The sequence below is a fragment of the Loxodonta africana genome, chromosome 5 (assembly GCF_030014295.1).
Source record: "Loxodonta africana isolate mLoxAfr1 chromosome 5, mLoxAfr1.hap2, whole genome shotgun sequence".
NCBI lineage: Eukaryota > Metazoa > Chordata > Mammalia > Proboscidea > Elephantidae > Loxodonta > Loxodonta africana.
The window spans coordinates 16,126,919-16,153,806 of record NC_087346.1 but is presented as its reverse complement, the minus strand read 5'-3'; the positions used below and the strand labels follow the sequence as shown (position 1 = coordinate 16,153,806).

Below are 26,888 nucleotides of genomic sequence, written 5' to 3'. Positions count from 1 at the left end.
AAGAAAAGAAAAATTATGTTTACACGGGAGTCACTTTATAAAAGTTTAATTAACATTTCAAAATTCAGCTGAGCACACTTGGCCAAAGAAAAGAATAATGATTTAAATATTTCAGAACAATTCCACCCACCATTTACTTGTCCTCCTTGGGCGTGAAATCCGAGTCATGTATCTGCTGTTTGCCCAGTTAGGCTCTTACAACACGAGCATCTTACTGCAGTAAGTGTGATTCTGAATTTAAAGACACAGATATATGGAAACCCTGGTAGCATAGTGGTTAAGAGCTATGGCTGCTAACCAAAAGGCCAGCAGTACGAATCTACAAGGTGCTCCTCGGAAACTCTATGGGGTGGTTCTACTCTGTCCTGTAGGGTCTCTATGAGTTGGAATCGACTGGACAGCAACAGGTTTGGTTTATATGTGTGTGTGTGTGTATATATATATATTTCTGCAGCATGATTCTTAAATGCCAGTGCTTATATCTCATGCCAAAATGAAGAAAAAGCTGTTGGATTTCCTGGATTGAGAGAGTGTGTTGGCCTCCAGTGAGGCCTTGTCTTTCTAATATAACTTAAAGGGGATTTTGAAATTATATGCAATTTTAGAATGTTATCCTTTTATGAGACATATATTATTAAAATCTTTGTTATAAAAGAAGTAAAAATATAACTTTTCTTATTGTGAAAGTAACACATGGTCATTGTACAAATTTTGGAAAATTACAGAAGAGTAAGGGATGAAATCTATTAGAATCCCACCACCTGGAGATACCTACTGTTACCTTTTGGAATATTTCATTCTAGTTTTCCCCCCTGAGTGTAGGTATGTATCTATTGTGTCAGTATGTGTGTATGTGTATGTTTTACTAGCAGAATTGGCTTCAAACCTGTGCCATACTCAAAAGCAAGCACCAGCATTTAGAGCAATATATCTTTTAGTAAAGATATAATAAATAGTTAAACTTCCTTTGAGTAGAAACTGCATTTAATTTATAAGCCTCATTTTTCTTCTGTTGTTAGTGCTGAAAGGGAGAGGAAACCCTGTAAGTTCTTCACTACTAGCCATTTTCCCTAGGCCGTGTGTCATGGATTAAATTATGTCCCCCCCAAAAAACGTGTGTATCAATTTGGCTGGGCCAGGATTCCCAATATTGTGTGGCTGACCTCCATTTTGTGATTGTAATTTTATGTTAACGGGATTAAGGTTGGATTTTAACACCCTTACTAAGGTCATATCCCTGATCCAATATAAAGGAAGTTTCCCTAGGGTGTGGCCTGTACCACCTTTTATCTTACAAGAGATGAAAGGGAAGCAAGCAGAGAGTGGGAGACCTCATACCACTGATAAAGCAGTGCTGGGAACAGAGTGTGTCCCTTGGACCCAAGGTGCCTGCGTGGAGAAGCTCCTAGTCGGGGAAGAGAAGGCCAACAGAGAGAGAGCCTTCCCGTCGAGCTGACACCCTGAATTTGGACTTTTAGCCTGCTTTACTGTGAAGAAATAAATTCCTCTTTATTAAAGCCATCCACCTGTGGTATTTCTGTTTTGGCAGCAGTAGATGACTAAGACAGTGTGTAAACCAGGAATGGAGCAATGAGGTTCAGGGAGGAGGAGCAGCATTTAATAATTCCATCAGTCTTCGTAACAATCTGTAACATTTTGCTGATCATTATTCCTGTTGTATACATGAAGGAAGATAGTCTAAGAGATTTAATGATTTGTCCAAGGTTGCCGAATTAATAAATCAAAGAACTAGAACTCAGACTGCCTCCAAAGTGTGATCCTTCCCCTTCACACACGACCTGTGTAGATCATCGTGTTTGCATCCTCTTGTTCTTGCTGGGCCCGAACTAACGGGGGTGAACCTGCCCCAGAAAAAGCTGTTTGACCAGATTGCTATCTGTAGCATTGGCAACAGTTACGCAAGCAATAAGAGGAGGATGCTGTTTTATAAAATATACCAAAAGAGACTTTTTAACATTTAAATCTGTAAATATCAAACAATAACATTTTATATTCAGAGTATAAAAATGGCCTGAAAGCTTCTTATCATCTAACAGAAGATGACCTAGGAAATCGTGTAATGTGGTAGAAAGGTCTGTAAAGAGAAGGAAGTCAGTGAGTAAGTTAACTCTGTGAGTAAGTTCCGAAACTCTTCTGGGTTTTGATTTGCTCATCTATAACCAGAGAGGATTTGAGAGGGTAACCTCTGAACCTAGTTCCAACCCTGCAATTCTGTATTTACCTTTAAATAATTTGTTAAAAACAGATTTAGTATATAGAACACAATTCAGAGTGAGGTACAAAAAGGTACAAAAAATCCAAATCATTTCTTTCAAAACAAAGTTTTAACATTCCGCGAAACAGTTGTCTTTGGGTCTGTGTCAATATCATGAAAGGCACAAAAGGCTGCAGAACTGTTCAGACTAAGGCAGACTGAAGCGGCATCCAACTAAATGCAATAGGTAATCCTTGATCTACCCTGGATCACAGTGGGGGACAGCTCTATTGAGGAAATGTGGGTGTGTACTTTATTAGATAATAGTAGTATATTTAATATTACAGTTCCTAAGTGTGGTAATTGTATTGCAGTTGTGTAGGAAGATGCCATTGCTCTTAGGAAATATACACTGACAAACTTAGGGATGAGGTATTAAAACATCTGCAAATAACCCTCAAGTGGTTCAGCCAAAAATTGTTTTGCATATATCTCGTAGAGGGTCTCTGATTTTTTATGGTTTTGTTTAGCTTGCTTAAGAAGAAAGAGAGGTAGAAAGCAACCATGACAAGATGTTAATTGGTGAATCTGGGTGAGGGATAGATACGTGTTCTTTGAAGTCTTCTTGCAACTTTTCTGTAGCTTTGAAGTTTTTTTAAATAAAAAGTTGTTTTTCGTTTTTTCTTTTTTTTAAGGGGGGGTTAGACATTTAAGTGACAAGAACAAAGGTGTGAGTACCCTTCTAACTGTTGACTTTTGTAGCTTTCATCTCTATTGCAGCTTTGTGATGGTGGTGGTGTTAGTTGCCATTGAGTCTGTTCTAACTCACGGCAACCCCGTGTGTGCAGAGTAGAACTCCGTAAGGTTTTCAAGGTTGTGATCACCAGGCCTGTCTTCCGAGGCATCTCTGGGTGGGTTCAAACCACCAGCCTTTTGGCTATGGTTGAGCACTTCACTGTTCTGCCCCAGCCACCCATTTATTAAACAAGCACATAATTGTGTGTATACTATACACCACCCTTCCCTGGCTTGATCAGAGAGCTTGGGTCCCAACTCTGCAGCTGACTAGAATTTACTGCACTAAGCACTGGGTCATAGCTGGTTTTCCTAGAGCTTTGCAGGAAAGCGACTCCTTTTCTAGGAGGTCAGCCTGCAAAGTATTAGTCTTGGTGAAGTTAACTGTTTACCTCTCAGGTTCTTAAGACTTAGGCCTGAGGGAGAGGGCTAAGGCTTCTTAAAGGGGATAATACTTTGATAGAACCTTTTACCTCTTATTAGTTCCTTATTACATAAAAGTGATATGGATATATACTGTAGGAAAATTAGAGAACAGACTAGCAAAAAAGTGTTTTTAATATTTTTTTAAATCTTCTCTATTCTCAGAACCCAGAAATAATCTTCTATATCAATATTTTAAAATAGAGGACTAATGCTAGCTTAGGAAGTAAAGAAAGGCTGCCGTGAGCATTGTGTTCTTTTAAAGAATTTACTATATGGGATTAAATTGTTAACAGCAACTCGAAAGGTTAGATAGGAAGCTTAGGTGGAAGAGAGTTTATGTCAATAGGGGAGGAACAAATCAGAAAAGGAGAGTGAGAATGACTGCACAATTTGAAGAATATAATCAGTGTCACTGTACTGTACATGTAGAGATTGTTGAATTGGTGTATGTTTTCCTGTGAGTATTATCAACAACAATAAAAAGCAAATGGAGGGCTTTTACAATCAGGTTTGCATTTTAGGAATGTATCACTCCGGAGAGGGTGGGGGTGTGTAAGAGTAGAAGTCAGGAAACCAGGTGGTCAGCTTCACGCTAGTGCAGAAGAGAGGTCCAAGCAAAGACATTGGCCATAGGGATGAAGGGGAATGAGTGAATTAGACTTAAGATATACAGGAAGCAAAGGGGACAGTACTTCCTGTAGGAGAAGAGAAGTACAAGATGCATTCCAGTTTTTATCTTGAGTAGCTCGGTGAGATTGCCTAAGAAGAGAAGAGGATTAAGGAGAGAACCTTTAATAATCTGCTGAGTCGGTCAGATTTGATTCCTTTGGAATTGTGACCAGAGAATATTGAAAGTGCCCACCAGTTGGTAACCAAAGGAGAAAGGATTGGACGTGCAGAGAGAAGCCTGGATATTGTGAGAGAAAGATGGTACAGACTGTGAGGCAGAAGTGGAGAGACTGGCTGTCCTCTGTGACTGCTTCAGATTTTCCTCAAGTCCCATCCGTGAAGAATATGATAGCTAAAGGGTCCAGAGAGGATTTGTTTGTTTTGATGTTAGAGGCTGAGGAGACATTGCTTATAAAATTTGATGGGTTGAAGACAGATGTAGAAAGAGGGAATAATGGTCTTTAGAAGTGATGATTTATAGATCAGATCCTTGGACCTAAACTAGGAGGGAAGGAGAACAGGATGCACAAATAAAAAAATTTTTGGAGGGACATAGAAGATGAGAGATTTTACTCCTGAAGTTCCACTGTTTCCTTCCTGATACATAAGGCAAGGCATCTGTTGTGTGCTGGGGTGGAGAAGTGGGTTAGGAACTTAAGGAGACTGGTAGAAGTTTGAAATGACTGTTGTGGAGATGAGAGACCTGTAGTGTTTTGAGAGAATGAATTTGCCCTGGCAATTTTTTTTTTTCCTTTTTCCTCTCAAATAGCATTAGCAGTAGGAGTGCCTGAGTGGAAAGAGTATGGTTGTGTTGTGCTAAAGCTGGAGGCTTGCAGAATGGGAGTGTAGGATCTATAGGTGAGTTCAGGAGTTTGGAATGGTGATGCGATGAGACTTTCCAAAGTTACTGAAGTAATGGACCATGGGAATAAGTCTATTTTAAGCCTTACAGTGAAATTAAGATTAGTCTTTGTAGAAAGCATCAGTGATGAAACTCATCACTGGATAGTCTGTGGAGAAACAACAGAAAACTTTTTTTAAAAGAAGTTTCATATAAACTCTCTTGATTTAAAACTTAAAATTTCTTATAAGACACATAATATCCTTAATATTTATGTACATCATTTTTTTTAATTGCAACTAACTCCTCGTTTGATCGTCTAACTCATCCTTTATCTTTTTATCAAGGCAAACACATTTCCTGACATTTATAGCTATTTAACCTGAAAGTTTTTCAAAATGCCTTGCTTAAGTGTAATTATATTTGCATGATGGAGCCAACTTTACCTCAGTCAGAAGAATGGCGGCTAAAATAGTTCCTTGGAGAATTTTAATGAATGGTTCCGTGGTGTGGGTTTTTGTTTGGGTTTTTGTCATGGTGAGGGGAGAAGTCCTTGTACCACAGAAAAGAAGTGCTGTCATTTGCCAAGGACAGCATTAAACTTAGTTTTCAATTATGTTGTTTTTCTCAAAGCATAGCAAATCAGTTTTAAATTTTAGGTTGTTGTTGCTGCATAAAGTAAAATTAGTGAATTTTTATTTTTAAGCTTAACAGCTCATTTCCCTCTTGTCATTTTTGGTTAGTCACACCCTATCTTTTGACATCTCCACCCATAAGAATCTCATATGGGAAAGATGCTCTCCCTGTCCTGAGACACTTTCTCTGAGCATCTGTCTTCTCCCTGTTCACCACTGATTATATATAGCCCTCACAGACACTCCAGAGGACACATCTTGTGCTTCCTCGGATCAGATTTCTCTCCTTCCACTTGGCTTGTACACGTAGCTCCTCTCTGAAGCCCAGCATCAGGGGATGATCTTAGAAGCCCCTACCTGACCCTGGTGGCGTAGTGATTAAGTGCTACAGCTGCTAACCAAAAGGTCGGCAGTTCAGATCTACCAGGCGCTCCTTGGAAACTCTATAGGGCAGTTCTACTCTGCCCTTTAGGGTCACTGTGAGTCAGAATCGACTCAGCGGCAATGGATTTTTTTGGCTGTCCTACCACAAGTCCCTGGATGGCGCAAACAGTTAACACTCAGCTACTAAACAAAAAGTTGGTGGTTTGAATTCACCCAGAGGCGCCTCTGAAGAAGGGCCTAGCAGTGTACTTCCGAAGGATCACAGCCATTGAAAACCCTGTGGAGCATACTCTGATACACATGGGGTCTCCATGATTTGGAATTGGCGGGATGGCCACCAGTTTGGTTTTTTCAGTTGTATTGTGTCACGAAGTCTGTAACCAGGATTTCCCCAAATTCTGATGATTTCGCACATTTACAGGTAACACCATCAATGGCTCCTAGATAAGAGAACCCCCTGACCACCAAGCTGTTCAGTTCCTCAGATCCCTGTTCAAGAATTTTGTATGTATTTTTGAAATTATTTTAAATGTTTTGTAAAGGAAGATGATCATCAGACTCCAGAGTGGGCCAAAAGAGTACAGACTTAAGATTTTCAGAATGGTCCAAATCAGAAGAATTTCATGAAGATCTTCTTCATTCCTAAGCTCTATAACTTAATTTACTGTTATTTAATTTGATACAGATTACTACTAGTCTTGACCTATTTCATCTTCATGTGAAGATACATACTGATGAGTTTGGAACCCGTTATCTCTTCTTTCTAGTTGTTTATAAAATAAAACCTGAGGCTTACTTTAGAAAAGTTGTGTATTTAACTTAGTTCACCTTAGGTACACAGTGATCACTTAAACCAAACTAAACCAGTTGCCGTCAAATCCATTCCAACCTAATGCCACAGTCTGCTACATGTAAGCAGAATTGAATGCCACCATAAACAGTCACTCCTCGCCAACAGAAACGACTATCTAGTTTTTTCTTTTTCCTTGGAATTAATCATCCAGAAAGATTTATTTTACACATTGGTTAAGGGTAGGGTTGAATAGCCGATTAGTGTAATTACTGCCCGTAAGTTGTACACCTGTAAAAAGTTGAATTGGCAAAAGTTGTGTGATAGATATTTTTACAACGACACACACACACAAAAAAAGAATAGCAGCTGAGGCTGTTTATATATAACCAAAAACCTCATGGAATTTGGTTCCTTGGTTTGGAGGTTTAGAATCCCGGTTTCTTGGGACAGTCCAGTTAATTGGCCTAATAATGTGTTTAGTGCTTCTGCTCTACCTCCTAATTTGTTGTGTCTTAAACGCTTGCCAGCAAGGGATGGGGATGAAAAAACACTAAATGGACAATAGATAAGTTGTAACATTGGTAAAGGGTAATACAGCACGCTATACTGGGGAAGCCAGCACGACTTGTACAAGGCAAGGTCATCGAAGTTCCATAGATACATCCAAACTCCCTGAGGACTGAATTGCTAGGCTGAGGGCTGTGGGAACCATGGTCTCGGGGAACATCTAGCTCAATTAGCATAACAGCATATAAAGAAAATGTTCTACATTCTACTTTGGTGAGTAGTGTCTTGGGCCTTAAAAGCCTGTGAACAGTCATCTAAGATACAACACTGGTCTCACCCCTTCAGGAGCAAGGGAGAATGAAGAAAATAAAGACACAAGGGAAAGATTAGTCCCGAAGGACTAACGGACCACATCTATCGAGGCCTCCACCAGACTGAGTCCAGTACAACTAGATGGTGCCTGGTTACCACCATTGACTGCTCTGACAGAGATCGCAATAGAGGGTCCCAGACAGAGCTGGAGAAAAATGTAGAACAAAATTCTAACTCACAAAAAAAGACCAGACTTTCTGGTCTGACAGAGACTGAAGAAACCCCGAGAGTATGGCCCCCAGACACCCTTTTAGCTCAGTAATAAAGTCACTCCTGAGGTTCACCCTTCAGCCAAAGATTAGACAGGCCCATAAAACAAAACAAGACTAAAGGGGCACACCAGCCCAGGGGCAAGGACTAGATGGTAGGAGGGGGCAGGTAAGCTGGTAATAGGGAACCCAAGGTCGAGAAGGGAAAATGTTGACACATCGTGGGGCTGGTAGCCAATGTCATAAAACAGTATATGTACTAACTGTTTAATGAGAAGCTAGTTGTTTTGTAAACCTTCATCTAAAGTACAATAAAAAAAAAAAAAAGCTTACCAGAAGCCATCTGAGGCACAGTTGGTCTCTATTCAGCTGGAGCAACAGAGGAAGAAGGAGAGTCAGGAATTGGAGAGGATATGGAATGTGTGGCCAATTGCTTCCATGAACAACTGCCTCCTTTGCCATAACACCAGAAGAACTGGATGGTGCCTGGCTACCATTACTGAACACTTTGATCAAAGATTCTGTGGAAGAATCCTGATCAAAAGGGGGAAGATAGAAAACAGAATTTCATATTCTCATGGACTCCAGACTTTCTGGAGCCATGGAGGATGGATGAACCCCTGAAACTATTGCTGTAAGATACTCTTTAAACCTTAAACCAAAAATATCCCCTGAAGTCTTCTTAAAACCAAATAGTTTAGCTTAACTAGTAAAAAAAAAGTCTGCCTTGAGCACTATTTTCTTTAAAGAACTATCTATATAAGATCAAAGTGACAACAAAAACTCAAATGATTAGATAAGAACCTTAGGAGGGCACTGAGTTTATGTTAATGGTGGAGGAAGAATTCAGAAAAGGAGGGTGAGAGTGTTTGCACGACTCAGAGGATGTAATGGTCGTCACTGGATTGTACATGTAGAAAACTGTAGACTTGGTGTGTGTTTTACTGTGTATACTCTCAATGAAAACAACAACAAAAATTTTTTAAAGGTTAAAAAAAGATTTATTTTACAGTAAAAACTACATACCAGTTGTTTGGGCTGGTGGAATTATGGGTTTTTTGGTTTTTTTTTTTTGGTGCTTTTTTCCAAAAATGCTTTTGATGAAAATATATAAATATATAACGTTAATTTTTTAAAAAAGAGTTTCTTAGATAAAAAGAATTTAGTGATTAAGTTTAAATAAATTAAGTGAATGTTTTGTGCAGAGCATTATACATTCTTACTCAATAAATATTTGTAATAATATCTGCTAGGAGCTGGAGATAGGAATATAAATATAACAGAGTCCCTACCATCAAGGAGCCCGCACTCTAGGATGATTTATAAATATTGTGCATACTTAAAGGATCCCTTGTGGGACAGTGGTTAAAGCACTCGGCTGCTAACTCAAAAGTCAGTGGTTCTAACCCACTAGCCGCACCGCAAAAGAGAGAAAGGAAGATGTGGCAATCTACATTTGTAAAGACTACAGCCTTGGAAACTCTGTAGGGCAGTTCTACTCTGTCGCATAGAGTTGAGTTGGAATTGGCTGGACAGCAGTGGGTTTTTACAAGTGCATACCTAAGTGTATGTGCATACACAGATCCTTCTTTGTGAAAATTACAGCCGATTTTCCCTGATTGAAAACTCAACACATTGTCTTAATTTTTAAAGGTGAAACTGACGTTTGAAAACGCGTATGCTGTGAAAAAGGAAACAACCCAAACAAACGAGAAAAAGGCACAGATGAATACAAGCGATTTAGTCAAACTTCTGTGGGGAGAAGAGGTTGAAGGTAGCCAGCAGAATATTCTAAACACTCCTCATATCATTATGTTCCTCTCACTACAGCTCGATTCGGATTCATCAAAGGAAGAGGTGAGTGTCTTCTCCAAAGTACAGAAGAAAAGGCAAGGACCTTTTGTGGTCTTTGAAGTAAATAGTAAGCATTTTTGATTTAAGGAAGAAACAAAAGGGGATTGACTTTGTTTAATTGTTATTGTTTAAAGTTGCCCGTGTATTTTATACACCATTATAGATATGACTGTTTCATAATATAAAGACGAGAATTATTCAGTTATTTTTTTTATTAAGCAGTAAGAAAAGAGAAGTTATGATTGCAGCATCTTCCAAGTTACCGGGACACTTTTTACATTTCACCGTTGATTTAATTATATCTCTGCTTGCAAGGAAAGCTTTGGTTTTTTTTTTAACACTCTGTATTTTTTTATTATGCACTCCAAAAGACGATCCTGTTAGTTTACTTTTTTGTTGTTACCTAATTGAGGTATTATTCATATACGACAAAATTCAACAATTTTAAGTGTACAATTTGATGAGTTTTGACAAATATATATAGTTGTGTAACCATCCTCACGGTTATGGTATAGAATATGTCCATCACCCCAAAAAGTTCCGTCACACCCTTATACAATCAGTCCCTCCTACTAGCTTTTTTTTTTATAATTTTTTTTGTGCTTTAAGTGAAAGTTTACAAACCAAGTCAGTCTCTCACACAAAAACCCATACACACCTTGCTACACACTCCCAATTACTCTCCCTCTAATGAGACAGCACGCTCTCTCCCTCTACTCTGTCTTTTCGTGTCCATTTTGCCAGCTTCTAACCCCGTCCACCCTCTCATCTCCCCTCCAGGCAGGAGATGCCAACATAGTCTCACGTGCCCACCTGAGCCAAGAAGCTCACTCCTCACCAGCATCCCTCTCCAACCCATTGTCCAGTCCAATCCATGTCTGAAGAGTTGGCTTCGGGAATGGTTCCTGTCCTGGGCCAACAGAAGGTCTGGGGGCCATGACCACTGGGGTCCTTCTAGTCTCAGTCAGACCATTAAGTCTGGTCTTATGAGAATTTGGGGTCTGCATCCCACTGCTCTCCATCTCCCTCAGGGGCTCTCTGTTGTGTTCCCTGTCAGGGCAGTCATCGGTTGTAGCCGGGCACCGTCTAGTTCTTCTGGTCTCAGGATGATGTAGTCTCTGGTTCATGTGGCCCTCTCTGTCTTTTGGGCTCATAATCACCTTGTGTCCTTGGTGTTCTTCATTCTCCTTTGATCCAGGTGGGTTGAGACCAATTGATGCATCTTAGATGGCTACTTACTAGCATTTAAGACCCCAGAGGCCACCCTTCAAAGTGGAATGAAGAATGTTTTCTTAATAGATTTTATTATGCCAGTTCACTTAGCTATCCCCTGAAACCATGGTCCCCAGACCCCTGCGCCTGCTACGCTGGCCTTCGAACCATTCTGTTTATTCAGGAAACTTCTTTGCTTTTGGATTAGTCCAATTGCGCTGACCTCCCCTGTATTGTGTGCTGCCTTTCCCTTCACCTAAAGTAGTTCTTATCTACTATCTAATTAGTGAATGTCCCCTCCTACCTCCCTTCCTCCCCTCCTCGTAACTGCAAAAGAATGTTTTCTTCTCAGTTTAAACTATTTCTCAAGTTCTTATAATAGTGGTCTTATACAGTATTTGTCCTTTTACAGCTGACTAATTTCACTCAGCATAATGTCTTCCAGGTTCCTCCATGTTATGAAATGTTTCATAGATTCCTCACTGTTCTTTATTGGTGTGTAGTATTCCATTGTGTGAATATACCATAATTTATTTATCCATTCAACCATTGATGGGCACCTTGGTTGCTTCCATCTTTTTGCTATTCTAAGCAGTGCTGCAGTAAACATGGGTGTGCATGTATCTGTTTGTGTAAAGGCTCTTATTTCTCTAGGGTATATTCCAAGGAGTAGTGTTGCTGGATCATATGGTGGTTCTATTTCTAGCTTTTTAAGGAATTGACAAATTGAATTCCAAAGTGGTTGTACCATTCGACCTTCCCACCAGCAGTGTATAAGTGTTCCAGTCTCTCCACAGACTCTCCAACGTTTATTATTTTATGTTTTTTGGATTAATGCCAGCCTTGTTGGACTAAGATGAAATCTCATTGTGGTTTTGATCTGCATTTCTCTAATAGGTAGTGATCATAAACATTTCCTCATATATCTGTTAGCTACCTGAATGTCTTCTTTAGTGAAGTGTCTATTCATATCTTTTGCTCATTTTTTAATTGGGTTGTTTGTCTTTTCGCAGTTGAGTTTTTGCAGTATCATGTAGATTTTAGAGATCAGGCACTGATCAGAAATGTTATAGCTAAAAACTTTTTCCCAGTCCGTAGGTAGTGTTTTTACTCTTTTGATGAAGTCTTTGGATGAGCATAGGTGTTTGATTTTTAGGAGCTCCCAGTTATCTAGTTTTTCTTCTGTATTCTTTATAATGTTTTGAATACTGTTTATGCCAGGTATCAGGGCTCCTAACGTTGTCTCTACTTTTTCTTCCATGATCTTTATCGTTTTAGATTTTATATTTAGGTCTTTAATCCATTTTGAGTTAGTTTTTGTGCATGGAGTGAGGTATTGGTCTTGTTTCATTTTTTTGCAGATGGATATCCAGTTATGCCAGCACCAGCACCATTTGTTAAAAAGCCTGTCTTTTCCCCCATTTAACTGTTTTGGGGCCTTTGTCAAATGTCAACTGCTCATATGTAGATGAATTTACGTCTGGATTCTCAATTCTGTTCCATTGGTCCATGTATCTGTTGTTGTACCAGTACCAGGCTGTTTTGAGTACTGTGGCAGTATAATAGGTTCTAAAATCAGGTAAAGTAAGGCCTCCCACTTTGTTCTTCTTTTTTAGTAATGCCTTATTTATCCCGGGCCTCTTTCCCTTCCATATGAAGTTGGTGATTTGTTTCTCCATCTCCTTAAAGAATGTCGTTGGGATTTGTATCGGAATTGCATTAAATGTATACATCGCTTTTGGTAGAATAGACAGTTTTATGATGTTAAGTCTTCCTGTCCACGAGCAAGGTATGTTTTTCCACTTTTGTAAGTCTCTTTTGGTTTCTTGCAGAAGTGTACTGTAGTTTTCTTTGTATAAGTCTTTTACATCTCTGGTAAGATTTATTCCTAAGTATTTTATCTTCTTGGGAGCTACTGTAAATGGCATCGATTTGGTGATTTCCTCTTCGATGCTCTTTTTTGTTGGTGTAGAGGAATCCAACTGATTTTTGTATGTTTATCTTGTATCCCGATGCTCTGCTGAACTCTTCTATTAGTTTCGTTAGTTTTCTGGAGGATTCCTTAGGGTTTTCTGTGTATAAGATCATGTCATCTGCAAACAGAGATGCTTTGACTTCTTCCGTGCCAATTTGGATGCGCTTTATTTCTTTATCTAGCCTAATTGCTCTGGCTAGGACTTCCAGCACAATGTTGAATAAGAGTGGTGATAAAGGGCATCCTTGTCTGGTTCTCGATCTCACTGGGAATGTTTTCAGGCTCTCTCCATTTAGAGTGATGTTGGCTGTTGGCTTTGTATAAATGCCCTTTATTATGTTGAGAAATTTTCCTTCTATTCCTATTTTGCTGAGAGTTTTTATCATGAATGAGTGTTGAACTTTGTCAAATGCCTTTTCTGCATCAATTGATAAAATCACGTGATTCATGTCTTTTATTTATGTGGTGGATTACATTAATTGTTTTTCTAATGTCGAACCATCCCTGCATACCTGGTATGAATCCCACTTGGTCATGGTGAATTATTTTTTGATATGTTGTTGAATTCTATTGGCTAGAATTTTGTTGAGGATTTTTGCATCTACATTCACGATGGATATAGTTCTATAATTTTCTTTTCTTGTATTGTCTTTACCTGGTTTTGGCATCAGGGATATGGTGGCTTCATAGAATGAGTTTGGTAGTATTCCATCCTTTTCTATGCTCTGAAATACGTTTAGTAGTAGTGGTGTTAACTCTTCTCTGAAAGTATGGTAGAACTCTGCAGTGAAGCTGTCTGGACCAGGGCTTTTTTTTGTTGGGAGTTTTTTGATTACCTTTTCAATCTCTTCTTTTGTTATGGGTCTATTCAGTTGTTCTACCTCTGTTTGTGTTAGTTTAGGTAGGTAGTGTGTTTCTAGGAATTCATCCATTTCTTCTAGGTTTTCAAATTCGAGTATAGTTTTTCATAGTAATCTAACATGATTCTTTTACTTTTCAGTTGGGTCTGTTTTAATATCACCCCTCTCATTTCTTATTTGGGTTATTTGCTTCCTCTCCTGTTTTTCTTTTGTCAGTTTGGCCAGTGGTTTATCAGTTTTGTTGATTTTTTTCAGAAAACCAGCTTTTGGTCTTGTTAATTCTTTCAATTGTTTTTCTGTTTTCTATTTCATTTAGTTCAGCTCTCATTTTTATTATTTGTTTTCTTCTGGTGCCTGTGGGTTTCTTTTGTTGCCCTCTTTCTATTTGTTCAAGTTGTAGCGATAATTCTTTGATTTTGGCCCTTTCTTCTTTTTGGAAGTGTGCATTTATTGATATAAATTGGCCTCTGAGCACCGCTTTTGCTGTGTCCCAAAGGTTCTGATAGGAACTGTTTTCATTCTCATTGGATTCTCTAAATTTCTTTATTCCATCCTTAATGTCTTCTATAATCCAGCCTTTTTTGAGCAGGGTATTGTTTAGTTTCCAACTGTTTGATTTCTTTTCCCTGCTTTTCCTGTTATTGATTTCCACTTTTATGGCCTTATGGTCAGAGAAGATGCTTTGTGATATTTCAATGTTTTGGATTCTGCTAAGGCTTGGTTTATGACCTAATATGTGGTCTATTCTCGAGAATGTTCCATGTGCACTAGAAAAGAAAGTATAGTTGGTTGCTGTTCGGTGGAGTGTTCTGTATATGTCTACGAGGTCAAGTTGGTTGATTGTGGCATTTAGATCTTCCATGTCTTTACTGAGCTTCTTTCTGGATGTCCTGTCCTTCACCGAAAGTGGTGTGTTGAGGTCTCCTACTGTTATTGTGGAGCTGTCTATCTCACTTTTCAATGCTGATAGAGTTTGTTTTATGTATCTTGCAGCCCTGTCATTGGTTGCATAAATATTTAATATAGTTATATCTTCTTGCTGTATTATCCCTTTAATCATTATATAGTGTCCTTCCTTATCCTTTCTGATGGATTTAACTTTAAAGTCTATTTTGTCAGAAATTAATATTGCCACTCCTGCTCTTTTTTGATTGTCATTTGCTTGATATATATTTTTTTCCATCCTTTGAGTTTTAGTTTGTTTGTGTGTCTAAGTCTCAGGTTTGTCTCTTGTAGGCAGCATATAGATGGATCTTGTTTTTTAATCCATTCTGCCACTCTCTGTCTCTTTATTGGTGCATTTAGTCCATTTACGTTCCGGGTAAGTATGGATAGGTCTGAATTTAGTGCAGTCATTTTGATGCCTTTTTTTGTGTGTTGACATTTTCTTTTTCCCAGTTGATTTTATGTGCTGAGTAGATTTTCTTTATTATATTGTCCTTTCCTCATATTTGTTGTTGTTGATTTTGTTTCTGCTGAGTCTGTATTTTTCCCTGGTGTTTTATTTTGATGAGTAGGATAGTTTGTCTCCTTTGTGGTTACCTTATTATTCACCCCTATTTTTCTAAATTTAAAACTAACTTTTATTTCTTTGCATTGCCGTATCTTCCTCTCCACATGGAAGGTGTATGATTTAGTCCCTATTTATTATTTTAATGTTGTCTTCTTTTATATAATAACATCGCTGTTACCCTGTTTTGAGCTTTTTTTTTTTTTTAATAATCTTGCTTTCTTTTTTTGGATTTCCCTGCCTTGGTTGACTTCTGGTTCCTCTGCCCAGTGTTCTAGCCTTGGGTTGATACCTGATATTATTGATTTTGTACCAAAGAACTTCCTTTAGTATTTCTTGTAGTTTTGGTTTGGTTTTTATGAATTCCCGAAACTTGTGTTTATCTGGAAATATTTTAATTTCACCTTCATATTTAAGAGAGAGTTTTGCTGGATATATGATTTTTACAGGAAATTTTTTTCCTTCAATTTTTTAAATATGTCATCCCATTGCCTCTTTGCCTGCATGGTTTCTGCTGAGTAGTCCGGGCTTATTCTTCTTGGCTCTCCTTTGTAGATGACTTTTTGTTTATCCTTCGCTGCTGTTATAATTCTCTCCTTATCTTTGGTTTTGGCAAGTTTGATTATAATATGTCTTGGTGACTTTCTTTTAACATCTACCTTATGTGGAGTTCCATGAGCATCTTGGATAGATATCTTCTGATCTTTCACGATATCAGGGAAGTTTTCTGCCAACAAATCTTCAACAATTTTCTCTGTATTTTCTGTTATCCTTCCCTGTTCTGGTACTCCAGTCACTCATAGGTTAGTTCTTTTGATAGAGTCCCACGTGATTCTTAAGGTTTCTTCATTGTTTTTAATTCTTTTAATTGATTTTTCTTCAGATATATTAGTGCCAAGTGATTTATCTTCCAGTTCAGAAATTCTAGCTTCTACTTGCTCAATTCTGCTCCTCTGACTCCTATTGAGTTATCTAATTCTGTAATTTTATTTTTAATCTTCTGAATTTCTGATTGCTGTCTGTCTGTGGATTTTTCCAGCTTATTAAACTTTTCATTATGTTCCTGAATAATCTTTTGCATTTCTTCAATTGCTTTATCTGTGTGTTCCTTGGCTTGGTCTGCATATTGCCACATTTCCTTCCTGATGTCTTGAAGGGTTCTGTATATTAAACTCTTGTATTCTGCATCTGGTAGTTCCAGGAATGCACTTTCATCTAGAAGATCCCTGGGTTTTTTGTTTTGAGAGCCTGTTGAGGTGATCATGGTCTGTTTCTTTATGTGACTCGATATTGGCTGTTGTCTTCGAGCCATCTATAAGTTATTGTATTAGTTTATGCTTGCTTACTGTGTCGTAGCTGCTTGCTTTGTTTTGTTTTGGTATACCCCATGGGTTGCTTGAGTGAACTAGCTTGATTATTTTTGCCTTTGGAGCCCTGGTGTCCTGTCCCCAGCTGGCTAGAGCTGTTATCAGGTATATCAGTCTAGGAGTCCATTCAGTTTTCTTGTATGTATTCAGCTCAGGTTTCCGGGTAGCTGATATCAAGTGTATGGTACAGGCTCTGTCCTACAGTCTTAGAGGTGCAGGGGTGATTGGCATATATACCGGTATCTGATTGCAGCAGGGGGTCACGCTCTGAACAAGGCAGGGGGCTGAGAACCGACCCCAAGTGTCTCCACAGAAAACACTTCTCTGTCGCGTAGAGCGTGCTGGTGGGTGGGTTCTGCAGAGGGACCATGGGCTCCCAGTGTTTTTGGTTGTAAGGACTGGGAGGTACCAGTTATCTTTGGACCCCTGTTGCAGGTGGCTGGGTGACCTGAGTGGAGCTACCAGTCCTTAGGTCCCTGATGTGGGTAGGTGAGGACCTTGTTTAATAGGCAAAGCAACATCAAATTTCAAATACCCAGCTCTCCACTGCACAGCTGAAATGGTTGGAGTTTGCCAACAAGGGCCTATTCTCCCGAAAGAGGCCCACGCAGGTCCATGCAGAAGGAAAAGGTGCTGAAGGTCTACGGACGGTTTATGCCTGGACAGGAGCTGCTTCTGTCCTAAGCTACCCTGGTTAGTGGAGCTAGCAAATTATCTTTTCCCCTCAATTGCAAATTTTTTCCTTCCCCAAGGCTGGGAGGATGGCTGTAGGTGCTCACCAGGGTCTATCTCAGGCCCAGGGATTCAGCGGCTAAAGCCGGCTTGGGGGTGGGGGGTGAGGTAAAATTACGCAAGTACTTAGCTTTTGCCGAGAGCGCTGTTCTCCTCAGGTTCCACAAGTGTGAGTAGGCTGTGTGGGTGGCTGCTTCTCCCTGAGGAAATTGTGGCCGAATGGTAGTACCAGCCTGCCGCCAACGCCGACGCTGCTCTGGGAATGGTGCCTGAGGGCTCCCTGCGATTCAAGTCTGGTAACTCCTCTCCCCTTCTGAACTGTCTCTTCCTCCCCCTGCCCCTCAGTTTGTTGTCTAAGCTTGCCTTTGATGCTCAGGGCTTCCAGCTTGTCACAGATATACTCTTTGCACTTGTTTTTTCAGGTCTTTGTTGTAAAGAGGGCTCTCCGGAAGCATCTGTCTATTCTGCCATCTTGGCTGTGCCTCCCCTCCTGCTAGTTTTTAATGCAAGGGGGTGTAGCATTAACTTTTCTTCCATAATTTATAAATAGTTTTCTCATTTTAAATTGTCTCTTTTCATTCATTCATTTCTCAGTGTTTGTCAAACACCTGTTGTGTTCATCGTATTGTGTTAGGCATTGTTGTTGGTAAGTGCTATCAAGTCGGTTCCAACTCATGGCAACCCTATGTACAACAGAACGGTATCTCACAATTGTTATGCTTGAGCCTGTGGTTGTAGCTACTTTGTCAATCTCATTGAAGGTCTTCCTCTTTTTCGCTGACCCTCTACTTTACAAAGCATCATGTCCTTCTCCAGGAACTGGTCCCTCCTTATTGCATGTTCAAAGTATGTGAGACAAATTCCTGCTTCGAATGAGCTTTCTGGCTCTACTTCTTCCAAGACAGATTTGTTCATTCTTCTGGCAGTCCATGGTATATTTAATATTCTTTGCCAACATCTTATTTCAAAGTTATCAATTCTTCTTTGGTCTTCCTTATTCAGTGTCCAGCTTTCACATGCATTTGAGGTGATTGAAAACACGATGGCTTGGGTCAGGTGTACCTTAGTCCTCAAGGTGACATTATTGCTTTTCAACACTTCAAAGAGGTCTTTTGCAGCAGATGTACCCAGTGCAATGCATCATTTGATTTCTCAACTGCTGCTTCCATGGGCATTGATTGTGGATCCAAGTAAAACGAAGTCCTTGACAGCTTCAATATTTTATTCATCTATCATGATTTTGCTTATTGATCCAGTTGTGAGGATTTTTGTTTTCGTTATTTGAAGTGTAATCCATACTGAAGGCTGTGGTCTTTGATCTTCATCAGTAGGTGCTTCAAGTCCTCTTCACTTTTAGCAAGCAAGCTTATGTCACCTGCATATTACAGGTTGTTAATAAGTCTTCTTCCAATCATGATGCCAGGTTCTTCATATATTCTAGCTTTTCAGATTATTTACTCAGCAGACAGATTGAATAAGTATGGTGAAAGGATACAGCCCTGACCCACACCTTTCTTGACTTTAACCCTTGTTCTGTTTGAACGACTGCCTCTTGATCTATGTACACATTCCTCATGAGCACAATTAAGTGTTGTGGAATTCCCATTCTTCAGAATATTATCCATAATTTATTATGATCCACACAGTTGAATGCCTTTGTGTAGTCAATAAAACACAAGTAAACATCTTTCTGGTATTCTCTGCTTTCAGCCAAGATCCATTTGATATCAGCAGTAATATCCCTTGTTGCAAGTCCTCTTGTGAATTGGCTTGAATTCCTGCAGTTCCCTGTCAAGTTACTGCTGTAACTGCTTTTGAATGATCTTCAGCAAAATTTTACTTGCAGTGATAGGAATGATAGTGTTCGATAATTTCCACATTCTGTTGGATCACCTTTCTTTAGAATGGGTACAAATATGGATCCCTTCCAATTGTTTGGCCAGGTAGCTGTCTTCCACATTTCTTGGCATAGACAAGTAAATGCTCCAGCCCTGCATCTGTTTGTTGAAACATCTCAATTGATATTCCATCAATTCCTGGAGCCTTGTTTTTCACCAATGCCTTCAGTGCAGCTGGGTTGTTGTTGTTAGGTACCATTGAGTCAGTTCCGACTCATAGCGACCCTATGCACAACAGAATAAAACACTGCCCAGTCCTGCGCCATCCTCAAAATTGTTGTTATGCTTGAGCTCATTGTTGCAGCCACTGTGTCAATCCACCTTGTTGAGGGTCTTCCTCTTTTCCGCTGACCCTGTACTCTGCCAAGCATGGTGATGCAGCTGGGTAGATAGTTATTTTCTGTAGTCTGTCTTAAGGTAGCATTCCATTGTCTTCTAACTTTCATTGCTATTAAAAAGTCTACTACAGTCTGTCATTCCTTGGTAAGGAATCTGTCTCTTTGTTCAGTTTGTTTCTTCTGCTATGTCTAAACTTTCATTTATTCTCACCATTTTATTTTTTGTTTAAACAATTTACATTTTTATTTCTAGAAGTCCCTGAAAAGTTTTTAACTAATCTGCATTTCAAATCCGCTGTGATATTCCTGGTAGCCTCTTGTAGCTTGCTCATCTTTTGATTCTACTCTTTATTTCTCTGAACTTTCATACATAGCTCTTCTCTATTCTCTATCATCTCATTCCTCTGTCTCTAATCCTGGCAGTACTCTCACTCGAGGTGGCTTGCTCTCGTACGTGCTTGGGGATCTTTGTGAACTTATTGTTTGATTTTATCTTTGGGAATCCTGTGGTTCTAAAGAATTCCTTCCTCCCAAGAAAATTTGCTTCTTCTGCTTCTTGCATGGACCTAAGGCACTTAACCCTTACTCAAGGGTCTGGGTTTAACACAGTAGTCCTAGGCTCAGCTCACCTACCTTGCTACTAGCCAGGTTGAAGCTGTTTTAGGCATCAGCCTTCAAAACAGCCCTGCCTCTGTCCTCACCACTCAGCACTCCCAGCTGCTTCCTCAGCTTGCTTTGGCAGTTGGTGGGACCAAAGGGGAGTGGAAAGGTCTGAGGAGGATATCCTTGGAAACCTTTCTACTTCTGGCACATCTAACAATTCAACAAGTTTGTAGATCTAGTTGTTTTACTGCACAAAGGTCTCTCAAAGCATCTTATGTACCATAATGCTTCAGGTAGAGGTAAGATCTTAAAAGTGTTCAACTAATCTATATTTCTTTGCTTTTGAAACCCTTTTAGCCTATATTCTGTGCTAAGGCTATTTTATCCAAAAGGTATATTTCCTTGTGCTGCTTGATATGTCCTAATTCAGTCAATAATTGCAATGGAAAAGAAGAGATTTACTTAGATGTATTTTTGTAATTTTCTGAGTTCTGAAAATATATTGGTAACTAGGGTTAGTAATGCTAATTTATTGCTTGTATTACTTTTTTCTTACATCTTTTAGATAAATGAAACATTTAAGCATTTACTAAATAAAATAGACAATTTTCTGGGATGGTAACAACCTGAATCTTTCTAGGTCATTTTGGGGTAGACTGTTGCTAAGATCTTTCGTCAACCTTCCCTTTCTTTCCATGGGAAAGTGTGTAGATATTTCTCAAAGGAACAGGTTTCTGTCTGTTGCCAGCTCTGTATCAGCAATGTAATTAGGAAAGGCTTTTTATTCTTACTGAACAGAGTGGAGGCTGCTGCAAATGCATGCAGCTAACAAGTGCTTAAACATACAGCTAATTAAATTGGTTGGGAACTGGAGAGCTTGCCAGGTCTTTGATAGTGAGACTTTTAAAACTGGAATAGAGACTTCTCATAGGACCTTTTCTACTGTTATGACATATTTTACTATAAAATGTCATAGGGTCATTTTGTTTTTCTGTTAATTACTTATTTAATAAAAATTTCTTCAAGTTACAAGATTTGGAAATGTTAGCTGGTAATTGAGATTTCAGAAAACTATTCAAAGAGCACATGGTTATTTGTTTAAAGAGTGTTTTGTGTTTTGGCAAAATATGTTAAAATTATTTATCAGCCAAGGTTTAAATTTACTTAGTAGCCATAACAGAAGATCTTAACTGATGTTTGGCTACAGTTCTAGGAATAGATTAATATTTTAGTAACTGTTTTTACTATAGAAATATTGCAAGAAAATTTGAGTTGTTAGCTAGAGTGTATGTGGTCAGCATGTTCCAGCAATTTGCATCTATTGAATGTACTTAGTGAATGTAAAAAACAGCTGTCTCTAGTTGACTATTATTTACGTTTGTCCTATTGTAAAAGTTACCGTAACGTGGACATTATGTCATGTGATTATTTCTTACATATAGAGACCAAAGTAGAACAGTGTTTAAAGTGATAGAAAACTAAGAACTGATGGTATTTAAGGGATTTGGACTTTGAGTAGTGACTGTATTAATATTTATGGATATAGTACCTAAACAGCACAACTGCATACTGCTCTGAATTCTCCGTGGTTTCTATCTAGAAATTTGTATTTTTTTTGCTTTTAATTTGCTTTTGGGCAAAAAATGACATGTTGCTTTAAGTAACAGCAAAACAGCCAGGTGCAGAATGGTCCATCCCTTTTAATAAAAGTTCTAGCACAGTGCACAATCTGGCTTTGAAATTTGTTGTTTTATTTTGTAAAAACTTTCCTGGGAGCTTGCTATTCTTGGAAATTGAAAAATATTAAGCATTTTATGAATTATCTTATAGAGCTAGTATTTATTATAATTAAAATAAAGTGTACTGTCTTTTAAAGTTGCAATTCATATTAATTTGTGGTGTGCACATTCCTTTAATGTTAAGACAGACAAAATTATATGATTTCATAATAGTTCTTTCTTTCTTATCTGTACTTCTTTAGTTTTGTATTCCCACTTTGTAAGTTTAATTGCAGTCTTCTTTTGGGTATAAATATTTATTTCACCTGAAGATGTTGAAAATTATCTTTTAAAAGTCAGTATGAAAGTAATTAAAAGTTACATGTGGTGTCTATGTGGATATGTAACCACAAGGGGTAAGAATATCTGCATAATGGAGTATAATAAAATATTAGTATTAGAAATTCTTGTAAAGGAGATTAAGTTTTAAAACATGTGAAATTCATTTTAATTAGTCCAACTAATCAGTATCCTACTCAATATATATTTTGGTATCATAACCAATTTTGACAATCTCTAACTTTTTTGCAGATGTAACGTTTTAGATGCTAGTTAGTGAGTTAAAATTCCAGGCATATCTTGTGTTTGAATAAAACTGCATTTGATGCTGAAGGGATTCATTTTTTGTTCTTTTCTTAAAACAAAGCATGAACTTTACATGACAAAAATAAGGGTGAAAAATTTAGGGGTTTGATTTCTCTTTCTTTTCATTTAACAGCAGGAAATTCTTTATCATTATCCAGTGTCTGAAGCATCTCGGAAACTTAAAAGTGTGAGAGGGATATTTCTCACACTCTGTGACATGCTGGAAAATGTAACTGGGACACAAGTTACCAGGTAATAACTGATTTTAATTAGCTTAAATTCTGTTCCTTTCAAGTTCTTTTCTTTGGTTCTGACAAACGAAAAGCTAATACAAGGAAAACCATGTCTATTATACAAATATAATTGTATCTATTATTAACCCCACGAGTCTGTCAATTTGCCGTACTGTGCAGGCATGCATGATGCTGGAAGCTATGCCACCAGTATTCAAATACCAGCAGGGTCACCCATGGTAGACAGACCTCATTTGAGCTCCCAGACTAAGACAGACCAGGAAGAATGACCTGGCAGTCTACTTCTGAAAAAAATTAACCGGTGAAAACCTCATGAATAGCAGCAGAACATTGTCTGATATAGTACTGGAAGATGAGCCCCTCAGGTTTGGAAGCACTCAAAATATGACTGGGGAAGAGCTGCCTCCTCAAAGTAGAGTTGACCTTAATGATGTGGATAAAGTAAAGATTTCAGGATCTTCATTTGCTGATGTGGCACGACTCAAAATGAGAAGCAGCAGCTGCAAACATCCATTAGTAATTGGAATGCGGAATGTGCAAAGTATGAATCTAGGAAAATTGGAGATCATTAAAAATGAAATGGAACACATAAACATTGATATCCTAGGCATTAGTGAGCTGAAATGGACTGGCATTGGCCACTTTCAGTCAGATAATCATATGGTCTACTACGCCAGGAATGACAAATTGAAGAGAAATGGCGTTGCATTCATCGTCAAAAAGAACATTTCAGGATTTTGAGATGGATTTTTCATGTTTTTTTCCCCCCCTTAATTGTTGCTAGGCAATACCTTGCATTTGGTAAAAATGACTGAATACAGAATTTTTCATATAGTTAGAAAATGTTCTGCCCTTAGAACAATGATAGAAAAATACAGAACAATATACTTTAGGAGGGCTATTCAGCACGCAGTATTGGATTCAGTGAATGGATAGTTTTATTCAGTGATAGTTTTCTTTGGTGATGGATAGTTTTATTCGGTGATGGATAGGCAAACATTGATATCAAATAACTTTTTGAAAAATAAAGAAAACAAATCATATAGTCTGTATAGAGCCAGATTATCTCAGACCATATTGTTTTATCAAGCTCTGATTCTGAAATGCCATGTTAACTTATGAAGAGAAGGGTCCAAAGTTACTGAGTTTTCTCTTTTTCATACAGTAAATTTAAGGATTATAAACCATTATCCTTCCTTAATATTTCAACAATTATAGAAATTACAAAGAAAGTTAATCACAAATTTAAAAACCCCATGATAACTGATAAAATACCAAGTTGGATTTTCTGGGGTTTAGCTTTTTTTTTTCTTTTTCCATCTTCTGATAAAAATGATACCTCTGTGATGTTAAAAGAGGTAGCACCTACAAGATAGCAAGACAACAGAAAGAAAAATTTCCTTGTTTTTCTAAGTAAAAGTCAGATTTAACTCTGGGACTTTTAATATAGTGTATATAGAAAACAGGAGCCCTGGCGGTGGAGTGGTTAAGCACTTGGCAGCTAGCCGAAAGGCTGACAGTTCAAACTCACCAGCCCTTCTGAAGGAGAGAGATGTAGCAGTCTGCTCCTGTGAAGATTACAGCCTTAGAAATCCTATGGGGCAGTTCTACTCTGTCCTATAGGGTCGCTGTGAGTTGGAATCAACTCAGTGGCTCATGGCAATAACACATAGAAAATATTAGTTTATAAACAGTAGTAGCTGAGGCTCCACTTAGTGTATAAATTTTCATTCATAGGAGTATGTTGCCCATCTTTTTTTCCATCTTATTAGGAAGGAAATTTGTTTTAGGTTTCTCCATATGAGTTTGGATTTTTTTGCCTTTTTTTTTTTTAACCTGTAAAGGGTAGATGTTATTGATATTTAGATCTTGTTATTAATTACATGTGGAAAGCAATAAATGGACATAGAAAAATTTTTTTGAGAAACAAATATGAAAATTATTTCAAGAGGTCTTTAGCAATGTGTGTGTTGCTTTAGTTGTATACAATTTTTTTAAACCATAGTGATATTAAAGTGTGGCTATAATAGTCTAATATTAGTCTAAGAGTATATATGCTTTTAAACTTTATTAAGGCAAAAATTGTATTCTTTTTGAAAAAAATATATTTAGTAATTAATATTTAAAATTTCACACGCTTACCCAGTGCAGTATAGAAGGTGCTCCATATCCTAAGGATTCCGCAGATAAAGACTGATTTATGTATTTTCATTTAAAGAAAAAAAATGCTAACTATATTTTTAACTGATCTTCCCACCCCCTACCCACACCACGAGAAGGAATCATTGTGTTTCTAAATTTACATAGTTCATTATTGTATCTCTTTTTAGAACATTTAATTTTTTCTACCTACACTGAAGTATAATTGAAGTACAGTAAACTGTACATATGTAAAATGTATAATTTGATTAGTGTTGACATAGGTGTATATATTGAAAGCATCCTCACAATCAAGATAATGAATATGTCCATCACTCCAAATGTTTCACTGGGAACACATTTAAATTTGACATATATTTTGGTTAAAACTTGTTGCCGTCAAGTTGATTTTGACTCATGGTGACCCCATGTGTTACAGAGTAGAACTGCTCCATAGAGTTTTCTTGGCTGTAATCTTTAATGAAGCAGGTTGCCAGGCCTTTCTTCCGTGGCATTGCTGGGTGGGTTTGAACCTCCAGCCTTTTAGTAGCCTAGCATAAGCCATTTGCACCACCTAAGGACATATATTTTGGTTACTTGTTTATATATCTGTGTTCCATAATGAATTATCATCTTGTGAGCTGGGACCACATCTTCCTTTCTTCTTAATCTCTTTTAGCAAATCTTGTACCTAAATAGGCAATCAGAATAGGTTTGTTAAATTTAAAAACCAGGATGGGAGTTTTCTGTTGAAAAAAACTGCATATAACACTTGATGTTAGCAAAAGAATGTCAACTTTTTAATTTAGAATTGGTCTACTCTTGTTTGACATCGACGTGTGTGTGTGTTTGTGTGTGTATGTGTGTTTAATATTTTAGAATATATTTTTGTTGTGAGGTAATCCCTTGCCTTTTCTGTGTAGTGGTTAGGTATATGCCAAGAAATTTGCTTATTCAGCACGCAGTTCTTAAATCACTATACGAGATCTTTTATGAATGCTTATAATCTTATGATACTTAAGGATATTCTAACCTTATTTTGATTTTATTTTTTCTTAGCTCCTCCCTTCTTTTAAGCGGGAAACAAATTCATGTGGCTTATTGGAAAGAATCTGACAAGTTGTTGTTAATTGGCCTTCCTGCTGAAGAGTAAGTTGAGATTTTTGTTTACTTTCAAATCACTTCTAAAATACTGTTGACAAAGTCTATCTCATTAACATTATAACATTTTCATCAAAAGGCAAACTCCTTGAACAGTTATAGAATTCAGGGGTGGTTACACTAGTATAATAGCTACCTGTATTCATTTGGTATAGATAGTACAGAAAGATGCCTTGAGGGCTCAGCCGGACCAGTTAGTGTCAGTACACTTTTCTCTGAGGTTTGGCCACTACAGAGATGGCTGAGAGATGAGCTTGTCCTCTGCTCAAACTTTTGGCAGTATCATCGTTTCAATTTTGCATATTGGAGAATTTGGACAATTAAGAGTCAAGAGAATGGTATTTTGCCTGATGTTAAGCACTCCTGGGAAAACAATAAATCTTTAACTCTGACGTGACTTCTCTTCTCTCAACTTTTTGCAAGTATTGTGAAATATATCTTGTTTCAGTAGTTGGAGGTGAGAGCAGGATAGACATTTATAAAAAGCTGACCATGAGCCCACTGACTTCCTCAGGTACTGTACGTTCCTTAATCTCACATAATCTTCAAAATCATCCTGAGGTCTATTTAGTGATCACAGGCCCATTTTATACATGAGGAAAGTAAAATGAAGAGAGGGTTAAATAACTTGCCACAGGTCACATAATCAACAAGAGGCAGAGTCGGAAATTGAATGAGGGTCTGTCTGAATTCTAATATATTGCTTAGCTAATGCAATGTAGTAACCATTAAAAACTGGGTGATGGGGAGGGAGGTTGAATATAGAGAACAGCCCC

At 38.0% G+C, this 26,888-nt stretch overlaps 1 protein-coding gene across 2 annotated transcripts in view; it reads left to right on the top strand.

Annotated features, from left to right (window-relative positions):
* The window catches only part of INTU (inturned planar cell polarity protein), an 87,096-nt gene that overhangs the window by 20,765 nt on the left and 39,443 nt on the right, over nucleotides 1-26,888 (top strand). For both annotated transcript variants that reach the window (XR_010322010.1, XM_003410434.4), the window contains exons 4-6: nucleotides 9,500-9,703; nucleotides 22,692-22,810; nucleotides 26,011-26,100. Coding sequence is in view for 1 of the 2 variants with exons in the window: in XM_003410434.4 (XP_003410482.2) it covers nucleotides 9,500-9,703; nucleotides 22,692-22,810; nucleotides 26,011-26,100 (413 nt within the window). In the remaining variant the exon portion in view is untranslated. The remainder of the gene's footprint in view (nucleotides 1-9,499; nucleotides 9,704-22,691; nucleotides 22,811-26,010; nucleotides 26,101-26,888) is intronic.